Below are 15,335 nucleotides of genomic sequence, written 5' to 3'. Positions count from 1 at the left end.
TTATGCCGAAATAAATCTGTTAGTCTTTAAGGTGCTACCAGACTCCTCGTTGTTTTAGTGATGATGGAGATTATTGTCCACGTTATATCAATGTCAATTAGAGAGGATTTTTCTAGGTATTATGGGTTTTCAATACTGAATTATTTCTAAGGGTCCTGTGTAGAGTCTGTAGGATTCCAAATTTTGTCAAGTTACTTATTGACTCTTGGGAGCTAGAAAGTCCCCTGATATTCTGGAGCTGGGATTGCCTTCTTACCTCATTAGGCACATAGTGCCTGATACTGAAAGTTTCTGAAGGCCTCTCTGGTGCATAAGTAAGAAGAAAATCCAAGTTGGGGGCATTTATAGGAGGTTTGTGTCTGAGTCTTGTGAATACTGAGTTTCACTAGCATTCTGCAGGGACCTCTTAATATCACTCAAGATAAGGACATAATATATTATGCGATTCCACAGTCATATAATTTAGTGAAGAATTGTGCTCCAGAAGTAAAAAAGTTTTCATTTAAAAATGTTTCTAGCCTATAGAACACACATAAATTAGATAAATAAAACAGGTTTTTTGCTGGTTTCAGTTTATGATCATGGGAGTTAGAATTCTCTTAGATTCTCCACCAAGATGTATTTCACCCTTTAAATATTAAAAAATTATTTACCTATGTAATTTCTTCATCAGTGAGTTCTGCAAGTTGATTGTATGTGTATGAAGAATTACTCCCTCTTAACCGTTTATTTATTTGAATACCAGTCCTTCAGAAGAGAAGGGTCAGTATTTGATATTGTTGTGGGATTCTTTTTTAGGCAGACAAGACAAGAGGCTTTGAGAACAGAATTCAAGTCCTGTGGGTTAGTCAGCCCTAGTGGCTTGAGTTTGAACTTTCTTCAGTTGCCTGTAAATATTGATTAAATAATATTATTATTGGCAATTTCCCTGAGAACCATTGAGTAGCATTTATCAGGAGATCATGGACTTGTATTATTAATTCATGTACACTTTGACATGGCTTTATGAAATTGGCAGTCTGTGTCATTAAGACAGTGCAGCTCTACAGGAAATATGTCTTAATAGATTGATAGTGTGCTACCAAACCCCCTTGGAAAGCTTTGGTATGGATTTTCTGATGGCCAAGTCTGGATCTGCATTGCTATATGTTGAATATTATTTGTGTGAATTTTCTCAGCTGCAAGTCCAGATCTCCAGGGTGCATACTAACACCCCACTTTGGGACTGGACCATAGATTAAGTTAACACTTGCCATGGAATTGAAAAAACAAGCTCTTCTACAACAGATGGCTGAAAAATACTTTACAGGTTGTTTTGACTTCACCTCTAGTGCTTATGAACAGCGTGTTGTGCCCATTTCTTTCCACCTTTTAGACATGTATGTTTCAGACATATTTTCTTTAGAACAGCACAGACATAAATATTTACACCTTATTTCCCGTTTGAATTTATCTAGCTTCAACTTCCAGCTTGTATTATATCTTTCTATATTGGTAGATTGAAGAGCCCATTATTAAATATTTGTTTCCCATGTATGAACTTATAGACTGTAACCATGTCACTCCTTAGCCTTCTCTTTGTTAATCTAAATAGATTGAGCTCTTTGTGTCTTTCACTATAAAGCTTTCCAATCCTTTAATCATTATCATGGCTCTTCTCTGAACCCTCTCCACTTTATCAACATCCTTCTTGAATTGTGGGCACCAGAACTAGACACAGTATTCTAGCAGCAGACATGTTAGTGCCAAATACAGAGGTAAAGTAACCACTCTACTTCTCCTCAAGATTCTTCCACTTATGCATCAGAGGATAGCATTCGCTCTTTTGGCCATACAGTCACATAGGGAGCTCATGTTCAGCCGATTATCCGCCACAACTCCCAAATCTTTTTCCAAGTCACTGCTTCCCATTACAGAATCCCCCATCCTGCTAGTATGGCCTACATTCGTTTTTACGAGATGTATACACTTAGCCATACTGAAATGTGTAGCGTTTGCTTGCACCAAGTTTACCAAGAGATCGAGATTCCTCTGAGTCAGCGATCTATCCTAGTCGTTATTTTTGTGTCATCTGCAAACTTTGTCAGTGATGATTTTATGTTTTCTCCCAGGTCATTAATTTAAAAAAAAAAGTATTTGGCATAGGGCCAAGAATAGATCACCGTGGTACCCCATTGGAGAAACACCCATTTAATGTGTGCCATGTTAATTTTATATCATTCAAGTTTTTTTAATCAGAATGTTGTACAATACCAAGTCAAACACCTTACAGAAGTCTCTAAGTATATTACGTCAGTACTAGTGCCTTTAACAACCAAACCCGTAATCTCGTCAAAAAAGATATCAAGTTAGTTTGATAGACTCTATTTTCCTATAAAGCTATGTTGATTGGCATTAATTACGTTACCATCCTTTTAATACTTCATTAATCAAATCCTGTATCAGCCACTCCATTATCTTGCTTAGAAGTCTATCTCATGTGTTGGAGAAGCATAGGAAGGGAAGAAGAATGGTTACTGTGTATAACCTCAGAAACTCACTCAGCTTGTACCCCTTCATATTCACTCCTTCCGATCAGACTGGAGATGCCAAAGATTATGGTCACAGGCATTTATACCTCTTCCATGTTTCTTAATAGAATATATATCTAAACCCCCAGGCTGCCTGGAAAATGTCATCCCTTGACTTGAGTATTTATAGAGACAGATCTAAAACACAGTGTTCTACAAGTATGGCACATGCTCAGCAAAACATTACCCACTCCTTGACCACATAAAAAGATATGATAGTAACTACTATGCTGAATAAAGAAACAAGGCTTCTCTGGTGGTTACTGTAAAGTAGTCACAAAATAAAATCTTTATTGTAAACATTATTGTAGATTGTTTCACATGATTATAAGGAGGAATAAGTGAATGATTAACTATGTGAATTAGCTGCTTTTTTATCAGATATATCAAGGGCACAACAGTATTTGGATTTACACACACACACACACACACTTCTTTTCCCATACCAATCTTCCAAAAAGTATATTCTAACCCACACTAGCATCTCTCATCTTTCTCCCTTCCCCAACTCTCTCACCCTTTGGGGGGAAAAAAGTCCCAAATGGTACTGTCCCTCTCCTCACCTCATGTCTCCTTCTTTGACCTTCTGGCTTTGTCCTTCTGCATCAATTTTTACATCCTCTAATAACTGGGGAAAGAGGCTGAAGCCATTGGGTAATACTTCCCTATGTATGGTGGCAGTTGCATGGAGCCACTGTAGGAAACAGACAGTAAGCACTGATGGGTGAATGTGGTGTCCAAACAGTTGCATGGCAGCTTTCCTGCTTCCTCACAGCAAAGGGCCACTTCAGTGGTGAGGATGAGTGTTTGGGACCCCCAGTCTTCTCACCTTTTCTTCCTTCAGTAACCAGTGTTGCTTCTCTTCTGCTCACTCTACTTCCATTGCTAACTGGAGCAAATGCCAAGAGGGGTAATCCTTGGAATCTACAGGACCACTTGACTTGTGAATCCCTAAGCACAATATGGTCAGGATATATGCCCATTAATTATATATGCATATATATATACTATCACTATGTGTAGTTTGCTTATGTTGAAAGGGGGAAAAAAGAATGCTGATGGCCTGTTTGTATCAGTGAGAGAAAATAGAGGTAGTAGTGTGTTCCTAGTCTCCATGGGTAGGTAATTACTTTAAAGTGAAAAATATTTTAAGTAGGGCTTTCAATTGCAGTTAACTCATGCAATAAACTTAAAAAAATTAATTGCAATTAAAAAAATTAATCGTGATTCATCATAGTTTTAATTGCACTGTTAAACAATAGAATACCAATATTAAATATTTTGGATATTTTTCTACATTTTCATATACATTGTATTCTGTGTTGTAATTGAAATCAAAGTATATTATTTTTATTACAAATATTTTCACTATAAAAATGATAAACAAAAGAAATCATATTTTTCAATTCACATCATACAAATTCAGTATTGCAATGTCTTTGTTGTGAAAGTGCAACTTACAGATGGAGATTTTTTTTGTTACATAACTGAACTCGAAAACAAAACAACATAAAATTTCAGAGCCTACAAGTCCACTCAGTCCTACTTCTTGTTCAGCCAGTTGCTAAAACAAATAAGTTTGTTTACATTTACAGGAGATAATGCTACCCTCTTCTTATTTACAGTGTCACCAGAAATTGAGAACAGACATTGGCATGGCACTTTTGTAGCCGGCACTGCAAGGTATTTACATGCCAGATATGCTAATCTTTCTTATATGCCCCTTCATGCTTCGGCCACCATTCCAGAGGAATGCTTCCATGCTGATGACACTCATTCAAAAAAAAAAATGTGTTAAATTTGTGACTGAACTCCTTGGGGGAGAATTGTATGTCCCCTGCCATTCTGCCATTTATTTCATGTTATAGCAGTCTTGGATGATGATCCAGCACATGTTGTTCATTTTAAGAACACCTTCACTGCGGATTTCACAGAACACAAAGAATGTACCAATATGAGATTTCTAAACATAGCTACAGCACTCAACCCAAGGTTTAAGAATCTGAAGTGCCTTCCAAAATTTGAGAGACAAGCTGTGGTGCATGCTTTCAGAAGTCTTAAAAGAGCAACACTCCAATGCAGAAATTACAGAACCCAAATCACCAAAAAAGAAAATCAGCTTTCTGCTGGTGGCATCTGACTCAGATAATGAAAATAAACATGCATTGGTCTGCACTCCTTTGGATTGCTATCAAGCAGAACCCATCGTCAGCATGGACGCATGTCTCCTGGAATGGTGGTTGAAGCATGAAAGGTCATATGAATCTTTAACACATCTGGCACATAAATACCTTGCGACGTCGTCTGTAAGACAGCCATGAGAAGAAAGCCTGTTCTCACTGTCAGCTGACATTGTAAACAAGAAGTGGACAACATTATCTCCTGCAAATGTAAACACACTTGTTCGTCTGAGTGATTGGCTGAACAAGAAGTAGGCTGAGTAGACTTGCAGGCTCTAAAATTGTACATTGTTTTATTTTTTAGTGCAGTTTTTTGTACATAATTCTACATTTGTAAGTTCAACTTTCATGATAAAGAGATTGCACTCCAGTACTTGTATTAGGTGAATTGAAAAATACTATTTCTTGGTTTTTTTACAGTGCAAATACTTGTAGTCAAAAATAAATATAAAGTGAGCACTGTACACTTTGTATTCTGTGTTGTAATTGAAACCAATATATTTGAAAAAGTGGAAAGCATCCAAAAATGTTTAAATAGATGTTATTCTCTTATCGTTTAACAGTGCGATTAATCGCAATTAATTTTTTTAATTGCTTGACAGCCCTAATTATAAGTGCAAGAAATTGCATTTATACTGTTGGCTGAATGGGAGAGACTGGTCTGGAGAAGCTGTTTCCTGAAGGATATCAGGAAAAATCAGAATATATCAATTGCTTACATATTATAAAGTATAGAATTTTTCAATATTAACAATTTAAATCACAGTGGCTGATTATATTAAGTGTTGCTATTGCCATTGTCAGGGCATTGTGGTATTCCCCCTGAACTGACTGTGTATATTATGTTGCAGGTGAGTTGTGTGAGGAGAAACTAGATTTCTGTGCCCAAGACTTGAACCCTTGTCAACATGACTCAAAGTGCATCCTGACACCCAAAGGATACAAGTAAGCATAAAATATTGTCATATTTCAACTACACTATTTCTACCATTCTCTTATTCTACTCCACCCCTTCAGGATCACATATCAATGGCAGAACCTGACCCATTTGTTTTCATGTACACCCATGTATTAACTAGAAAAGTATCTAGTGAATTAACTGTTTTTTAGAAGTGTGGATTAAATAGGACCAGTGAAGAATGGAGAGTTTCATTCTCTGTGACAGTCTACACAAAATCCTTTTGGAAAGTTGGACTGTGAAGAGAATAATTAAGTTAAATTAAAGGGGGATTATTGTACTGCTTTGTGAGTAGTAATTACAAGACAGGTTATTAGTAAGACACATTGAAGCCATTGTAACATAAGGAAGTTCATCACCAGGAAGACTAAGCTTTAATTACAAGACATCCTTATTAACATTAATTAGTATGCACTCTTAAAAAGTATTGCAATGGACTTTAGATTAGTAGATTTAGGAAATCTGCTGCTTTAAACTTTCATTCATGAGCAACCTGTTTTATGTGCCATATTTTACAGTGTTCAAAATCAGCTTTTGCCATTAAAATTGATATTCTTAGCACATTTTAAATAACAGGTTATTTTAAAAGCCAAACTTTATTTGGAAATATTCAAATGTACATGCAGTGGAGCTGATCATTTGAAAGTGGATCACAATATTAAGAGTTATTTTGATGAACATTGTTCTATATTATATTCATTTATTCATTTTCATTTGGTCAATCAATAAAACTATTGTTGCCTCTTGTACTTTGTTACATAGGACATAACACTTGCATATTACATTTTGAGATTTTAAACCAGAAAATAACACACTCAGTAGCTTTGAGCATGTATCTCAGTCAGCTTTTTAACTTGATAGTGTGCTTTATACTCGTTTTTTCCTTTATTTACTCATTTCTTTTTGTCAGATAAAAGACTTAAGAGAGATTTGGATAAATTTATATTGATGGACCTAATTTAAAGAGTTATGGGCATTTAAATTTAAATTCAGTACTTCTAAACAAGTTGTAGGCATAAAAGTGTGAGACTGAATGCAAAATCAGTGAGGTGATCACAAAGACTGATGTAGTTAGGTGTTTCGTAAAAGAAAAAAGAGAGAACTTATAGTTAACTTTTAGACAGCTGTGTTATTGCACATATGGATTTGTAATCTTGTCCATTGATCTGTGAGCTAAATAATTCTGAGCACTCCTTCAACTTAATGTGTGAGGCTTTAACTGAAGAACTCCTATTAACGTTAATGATGATATTTGCATTGTCAAAGCCCTGCATACAGTATTGAAAATACACCACTTCAAGTCCGTTTTTATTTTCTATGTTAAAGAAAAATTAAAAAACCATGCTGCAATCACTTTGGTTCATAGGCAACAGAGTTAGTTCTTTTAAATTCTGTTAGCAGAAATTAAAAAAAAACAGTTATGATCATTCTAACATGCCTGTGTAAATGCAATGTTGCATCATTCATTGTTGTCTAATAACTGACAAAGAAAATATTCTGCACAAGAACATAAGTCTTGGACTCTTTTTCTGACTCCCAGCAACTAAGTTTACCATATTTCCTTATTTTGAGTTGATGTACATTACTCAGATATTCCAAGGAGACCGGTCAGACTGATTCATGAGGGCCTTTAAGATTTTCACCGAATGTACTTGATATAATATCAGATAATCAGTAACCACAATGTAAAAGGTAAAATATAAGACCTGGTCGTAATGGGGGACTTTAACTACCCAGATATCTATTGGAAAAGTAATATGGCAAAACACAACATTTCCAGTAAGTTCTTGGGACCAACTTTTTGTTTCAGAAAGTGAAGGCAGTAATCAGGAGGGAAGCCGTTTTAGACTTATTTCTGATCAACAGGGGGAATTGGTAATGAATCTGAAAGTGGAAGGCAATTTGGATGAAAGTGAACATGAAATGATAGATTTCATGATTCTAAGGAAAGGAAGGAGTGAGAGCAGCAGAATAAGGACAATGAACTTAAAAAAAGCCGGGAGCGGGGCCCCTGCTCCAGGGTGGGGGAACATGGACAAGGGTAAAGGGACCAAGGCTGGGGCCACAGTTGGGGGCAGGGGCGGGGCAGGACTGGGATCAGAGCCGAGGCCGGCAGACGGGGGCACGGGACAAGCAGCCAGGACTGGGGCCAGGCGCAGAGCTGGTGCCCCCTTGAACATTCCTCTGTGCCCTCTAAAGGGATGCGCCCCTCAGTTTGTAGATCTCTGATGTAATGAATCAATATATACAGGCTCTTAACACATGTAAAGTTATATTTTAATAGTGCATTGTATTAAAATGTGACTCAAAAAATTGATTTTCTAAATAGTGCTGCACTTCAGAATCAGTTAATAAAATACTACATCTCTGGCATTTTCTTACGTATATGGTTTTTATAGACAGGCATAGTACTAACCAATATACTTTCCTGTTCAATAGATGTGATTGCACACCTGGATATGTAGGAGAACACTGTAATATTGACTATGATGACTGTCAAGACAACAAGTGTAAAAATGGAGCACAGTGTACTGATGCAGTGAATGGGTATACATGTATATGCCCAGAAGGTTACAGGTGAGAGAGACTTGAAGACAGGACAAACATTTATATTTTTATCATACCACGGGGTGATTTTGTCTGAAATACTGGTTTTTGTGTTTGTATTTAGTGGCCTTTTTTGTGAGTTTTCACCACCAATGGTTCTCCCTCGCACCAGCCCTTGTGATAACTATGAGTGTCAGAATGGAGCTCAGTGCATCATAAAAGTAAATGAACCGATATGTCAGTGTTTGTCAGGTTACCAGGGTGACAAATGCGAAAAGCTGGTCAGCATAAACTTTGTGAACAAAGAATCCTACTTGCAAATTCCTTCAAGCAAGGTCCACCCTCAGACCAACATCACTCTGCAGGTAAGAAGGGGTAGATTGGCAAGAACCGATCTTGAGTCATGGTCATTTTCTTCACCATTAATCACTGCAAGTTGGCATGTGTCCTGATCATGTATCATGGGGGAGAAATGCATACATATAAAACAAATGCATACATATAAAAGTTGTCATTAGGTCAGTTAAAAACTTTAGACCCTCTGACCTACAGAGAACTAGAATCACCAGTGAAATTAGCATCATAACTGGTAGGAAAAAATTATTTTTATTATCTGACTATCCCAATCAGAGTTTGATAACAAAGAAAGAAATATTGGTAATGGCCATGGGAATGAGTGCAACCCATTTAGCATGTCAGGTTTATTTGGATTCATTTCCTTATAAATTAGTGTTTCTTTTTTCACTAGATTGCCACAGATGAAGACAGTGGAATCCTGCTGTACAAAGGTGACAGAGATCATATAGCAGTGGAGCTGTATCGTGGTCGAGTGAGGGTCAGTTATGACACAGGATCTTATCCAGCATCTGCCATTTACAGGTGAACTGAAATACAATAAATTACAGTTCAAGACAAAATGTGTATGATCTCCTGCTGTCTGGGGTCTAAAGTCAGATTTTGCAGTAGACATTTAGAAGAAGGAATATTTTTTGACAGAATGTAGTGTCAGACTTTATGGAATTGAAAGACTACTACTACTTTAAGCACATAATTTCAATTGGAAAATTACCTTAATATGAAAAATGGTATATAGAATGGTATGTGTTAAACTGAAACAAAAGGATAAGTTTCTGCAAGATATTTATACTTCTTTGTTTTTTAGAACAAATACATGCAAACAATCTTTCTCTTTTATTCTTCTTCACAGGTGATGTCCTAGTGTGACCTAAAAGTTACCTAGTCTGTAGTGTGACCTAAAAGTTAGTGTTACTTGAATCACCTGAAACTCCATAAACAAAAGTGAAATTGCAATTTCTCTGTGTTCTCCATGTCAGACATGCCTGTATAGTGGGGCATTTCCCTCCATTAGCAACTGGAGGCAAACTAGATCTTTGGTTATGAGCCAGGGTTTAGGACCAGCTCTGAGAAAGAATTTTCCTCTGTTTCCAAACCTGTGCAGACACTGGCTCCACATTTCCTTTTGTAATAAGCTTTCCATAGAATTTTTGGACTATTTTAAATGACATTTTTCTAATTTTCTTCATTGGCTTTGAGGTTTTTCCTCCTCAGAATGACTATCTTCAAAAATATCATCTTCTAGGTTTCTGAGGAAAGTTCATGGGGAAGCACCATAGAGCAGCACCCCCTCTTTCCTCAGAATTGGCAGATTGACACTGCAAGGGGAAGCAAAAGGCCAAAAGATTTTGCCATTATTTGACCCCAACTACCACCACCAAGAAAGCTCCCAGGTGCAAATGTAAGAGCTGAGCTGGTACTTAGGTTGAGTCCACACCAAACCAGTTAAACAGGCTGCAAAGAATCTTCCCTCACTGAAACCACCCAAAAGCCAGCAGCATAGAATCCTGAGAAAGCTTTTCAAAGCACTCTTCCCAGACAAAATCTTTTCAGCGTTTTCAGAAAGGAAACACAAAAGGGGTGTGAACACAACTAAAGCAAACTCATTTTAAATCTGCGTTGAACCCTTATGATCTTTTTGCTTTGGTTTAGTTTTGCAGTATTGACTTAGCTCCTACTGATGATTATTATGACCACATTTATGTGGTGTACAATACAGTCATACATTTGATGGAAATTGTAGAAGCTGTCACTTATTTTACATTTTGTAGTGGGCATTTTATTTAAAATAAATGACAAGTTCAAAAATTTCCCTCAAATGGCAAAACAAAATTAAAAACCTAAATGTTTTCTCTGGAGAAATAATGCTACATTTTGTTAGGCAATAATATCAAGGGAACTAAGATAATTCCTATGTATTCCACTCAAAAACAGTCCTTTATAACATACAATGTGTTTTTTAACCATAAAAAGTAGCATGCCTTAAACAGTAACTATTTGGACATTACTTCCGTTCTAATGTCAGACTTATTTATGGCATTTTGTTTATAGTTCTGATGAAATACCATAATTTGTGGGAGTAATATTTCATATTTCAAATGTGTGCATTTAACTAAATTGAATAAAAATAGGACTTACATTTATAAAAGAATCAAGGTAGGTTTTAAAAACATGATTGTTAGAATTGGATGCAACAAATTCCTTGTTTCCCTGTGAATCTACGGTTCAAAATAAGATGATAATCCTTTTATCTGGAATAATGTTGAAAAGAAACTGAGATTAGGTCCTTGTATGGGTAGGAATGGGAATTAACAGAGATTGTTTTTCTTCAATTTATATTTATTGGGCTTACCAGCTACCTTTGAAAGCAATCAACAACCCAAGCTGCATTTCATTTCCAGTTATTTGCATTCTGACTTGCTTAAAACCTTTAAGCCATCGCCTGTAGTTCTTTCCATATTAAAAATGTATATCCTGTCATCTATTCTGTACATTTTATGCAGTATTTCTTGCACTATCTTATTTTACCTGTGCATTTCAGTCTTACAGGCTCTGTCTACCCTTTCAGTGGTGTGCAGAGTACAGGGATTTCTCAGGTAACTTCACACCATTGGGAAAGGCTCTGGTAGCTCTGCACTGACATAGCCTTTCACTGTGGTGAGGAAAAGCTCTGGTGGGGGGAAGGGAGTGGGGAAAGGCTCTCACAGCTCCCTGCTGCGGGAACCTTTCACCACAGCCGTTCTTGGGGAGGTGTGGGGCCTGGGCTGGAAGTGACAGACTTGTCTCTTCCGGGACTGACCGCACCGGCCAATCACACTGGCCATGGGGCCCCCCAAAGTGCAGGGCCTGGAGCAGTTGCCCCGATTCGCCTTACCCAAGGGACAGCTCTGCGCTTTCACTATGGCAAGAAAAAGCTCTGGTAGGAGGGAGGGAGCCAGGCAAGGTTCCAGCACCAGGACACTACACTGCTAACGTGGGAGTTATTGCTTGGGCATGTAGAGAGCCATGTAGAGTGTATACCCTGCGGGTTCAGAAATGTAGGGCACTCTGCTCACCATCTATACTGCTAGTTATACTTGTACTAGCCTGGCATGCAGTGTCTGTACTCTACACGCTGCTGTAAGTATAGACGTAGCCTGAGAGAGAGGAGAGATGCTTTGAAGAACCATTACTCAAAAGATCTCAAATTGAATTGCAGCAATTTAAATGAAACATTGTAACATTAATAATAATAAAAAATAACTTGTGTGACTGTTCCATCAAAATAAAATATTTTTACAGCAACGTTGCTACCTCACAGAACACAAATCTCTCCTCAAAGAGTATACATTCTGAATTACATGATATGTGAAGATCACAGACAGACAGTGAAGAAGGGGGAGGAGAGGAGGAGGACAAGGGCAGTAAGATAATGGGGTTGCTCAGCAAAGCATGAAAGCATCTTGATATATTTTTTTGATGGTGCTGGTGATGTTAATCTTCCTTCCCTCTCACTTCTAATAGCTGAGATGGGAGAAGTGAATTTTTGAAGGGATTTACATATGAAGGGGTTGTTGACTGTAAGGGAGAAGGCTTGGGAGGAAATTAGCATTCTGTTGAAAGCTCATCTCTTCTAAGTGCTTTAAAACCCATACAGTTAATCAGATTGACATTTGCTGTGCCTTTTGAAAGTTCAGGGTTCTGCTAGTGATCCACATTTGGCACCATTTGCCCAAGGGTCAAGATATAGCACTTGGAAAAAAACAGCTTTTCTTAAAGCTAATAGATTCCGGTGACCTTTTTTTGCTCACAGATAGTGTTCAAACCAGAGCTCAGATCATAGCACTAGGGACTCAGATGCTCAAGGGTTACCCTGACAGAGTGCATCGTGCCCACCAGCTGTGTGGGGGGAAATCAAATAAAATGCTATTTGAAAAGGGGTTTGTTTCTTCAATTAGGTACGTCAAGTATGTGCACAGAGAGAGGCTAACTATCTGGAAAACTACCTATACATCATAGTACCTGGGTGGTTCTGAAGATATATCATGGTCATCTAATCCAAGCACCACCCCAGGCACCTATGACAGAAATCTAAGTAAAAAAAACAGGCCCGTTGCTCCACTCTACCTCTATCAAAAGAGGATGTTTAGTTTGGGGAAATGTAATCTGAGTACAGCAGAACATTCAGAAGGTGCTGAAACCATTTTTTAAAAAGAAAATAAACTACACAGCAAATGCTTGCTGGGAGGGGAGAGTGATGAAGGAATATGGGGGAGAGGGTTAGGGAATCGGGTGATGGGGACAGGATGGAGACTATGGGGAGTGGGACTGGAGAGGGTGGGGCACTGGAAAAGGGGATACATGGGTGAGTGACAGGGGACTGGAGGAGAATAGGGGCAAGGTGCCTGTGAGCCCCACATTCCTCTCCTAAGTGTGTGCCATGATCTGGGAGCTCGCAACCCACCTACAGGGGTGTGACCCTGCCCTCCTTATGATAGCCAGGTTCTGAAGGGGGTTTGCCTGGTCTGATCCCCTCTTCTTACCTCCTCATGTGAACAGCAGTCTGGGTATCACTGCCCTCCAGGGGTGTCTGAGTCCCGCTCCCTGACGTCCTGTGTTTGCCAGGCTCCCTGTCCATCTATGGCAGTCAGCCCCCTCTCTCCTCCCCCCCAACGAGAGCCAGGTTCAAAGAGCTTGTTGTTCTGGGTGGGCTTGAGTCCTTCTCCCTATCCTCCTTATCACAACTGTGAATGCCCCACTGGGAGGGAAGGGGTGATTGGGATGCAAGGGTAGATAGTAATGGGGTAGGCAGCAAGGGATGGGTGTATAATGGGGAAGATAAATGGGAATAGGTGGTAGGGGAGGGAGTTCAGGTATGGGGGAGGGGTTAAAACAGGAACGGTTGGAGAATGTGAGGGGTAGCACGGGAAGATGGGGGTTTAGGGATGCGGGGGAACTGTCAGCACTGAATTCTCCCCTTCTGTCTGTGTGCTGGGATATGGGGGAATCCTACCCTTCTAGAAGGATCTGAGCCCTTCTCCCTGGCCTGCTGTGTGTTCTGGAAACCAGGGGACCTGCTCCACTTGGGAAGTCTGACCCCTTTGCCCTGCCCTTCCATGTGAGTTGGGATCTGAGGTGGGAATGAAAGTAACAGAAAGGTAGACATCTGAAATCCAGAAAATAAATAGCTAAGATGCACATCACCCCTGTGTAGGCTTGGAGAGCTGGCCTGATTTGGAGGAGGGACAGACAGGGTGGAGCTGGGACATGGCTGGGGAAGCCTGGAAGAATCAGGGCCAAGAGTCCTACCTTCACAGAAAAGTAATGCTAATATTCCCATATCTCAACAATTGGGGCATTCTGCTGAAGGGGTGTTCTTACAAGACCTTGTTGGCTACTCAGAAGGCCATATCACTGTTTCTCAAACTGGGACTTCAGTTAAATATTCAAAAGTCCACTTTGACCCCATTGCAAAGATTGGAGTTCACAGGAGCTTACCTCAGTGCGATAACAACCAGAGCCTGCCTCCCAAAGCACAGGTTTATAACCCTGTTGAATTTAGTCACCACAATTCAAGTCAGGCCCCAAACATCAGTCAAAAACCTACATCAGTCTCCAATTGTTGGGGCATGTGGCGGCTGATACTTTTGTAATAAGCCAGGCAATGTTACACTTGCAGTGCCTGCAGGGGTCACTCTGAACTCTTTATTCTCTAAGCAAATACAGCTTGAACAGACTAATCTCAATTGGTGGAAAGACCCTGACAACATTTGCACAGGACCATCCTTTACTCAACTGTCCCCGACAGTTGTAATAGCAAGACATGTATCTCTGTGCTTGGGGAGCACGTCTTGACACACACTGCTCGGGGCAGGTGGTCATCTCGTAAGACCCCTCTACACATCAACTTAATGGAACTCGGGGCAATCAGGAATGACTCTCTATTTTCTGTCATTGATCACAGACAAATATGTAAAGATCATAACAGACAATATGACATGAATGTTTTATATCAACCAAGAAGGGGGAGTGAGGTGACCCTCCTTCTGCACTGGAGCAGTGAGACTTTGGAATTGGTACATACTCAACCAAACCCACATCTCAGCAGCATACCTTCTGATTGTTCAATACATAACTGCAGATGCCCTCAGCAGACATTTCTCTCAGGATTATGAATGAGAAATAGATCTCCTTATTCTCCATTGCATATTTCAGTGTTCATAGAATATCAGGGTTGGAAGGGACCTCAGGAGGTCATCTAGTCCAACCCCCTGCTCAAAGCAGGACCTAATCGCCAACTAAATCATCCCAGCCAGGGCGTTGTCAAGCCTGACGTTAAAAACCTCTAAGGAAGGAGATTCCACCACCTCCCTAGGTAACGCATTCCAGTGCTTCACCACCCTCCTAGTGAAAAAGTTTTTCCTAATGTCCAACCTAAACCTCCCCCACTGCAGCTTGAGACCATTACTCCTTGTTCTGTCATCTGTTACCACTAAGAACAGTCTAGATCCATCCTCTTTGGAACTCCCTTTCAGGTAGTTGAAAGCAGCTGTCAAATCCCCCCTCATTCTTCTCTTCCGCAGACTAAACAATCCCAGTTCCCTCAGCCTCTCCTCATAAGTTATGTGTTCCAGTCCCCTAATCATTTTTGTTGCCCTCCACTGGACGCTTTCCAATTTTTCCACATCCTTCTTGTAGAGTGTGGCCCAAAACTAGACACAGTACACCAGATGAGGCCTCACCAGT

At 39.4% G+C, this 15,335-nt stretch overlaps 1 protein-coding gene across 9 annotated transcripts in view; it reads left to right on the top strand.

Moving 5' to 3' along the window:
• The window catches only part of SLIT2 (slit guidance ligand 2), a 422,385-nt gene that overhangs the window by 383,511 nt on the left and 23,539 nt on the right, over window positions 1–15,335 (top strand). For all 9 annotated transcript variants that reach the window (XM_075128007.1, XM_075128006.1, XM_048848731.2 and 6 more), the window contains 4 exons: window positions 5,602–5,695; window positions 8,148–8,285; window positions 8,380–8,620; window positions 9,004–9,134. In XM_075128007.1, coding sequence (XP_074984108.1) covers window positions 5,602–5,695; window positions 8,148–8,285; window positions 8,380–8,620; window positions 9,004–9,134 — 604 coding nt within the window. The remainder of the gene's footprint in view (window positions 1–5,601; window positions 5,696–8,147; window positions 8,286–8,379; window positions 8,621–9,003; window positions 9,135–15,335) is intronic.

Source organism: Caretta caretta, chromosome 4 (assembly GCF_965140235.1).
Source record: "Caretta caretta isolate rCarCar2 chromosome 4, rCarCar1.hap1, whole genome shotgun sequence".
Lineage (NCBI taxonomy): Eukaryota > Metazoa > Chordata > Testudines > Cheloniidae > Caretta > Caretta caretta.
This window is presented reverse-complemented; position numbering and strand designations above follow the sequence as displayed.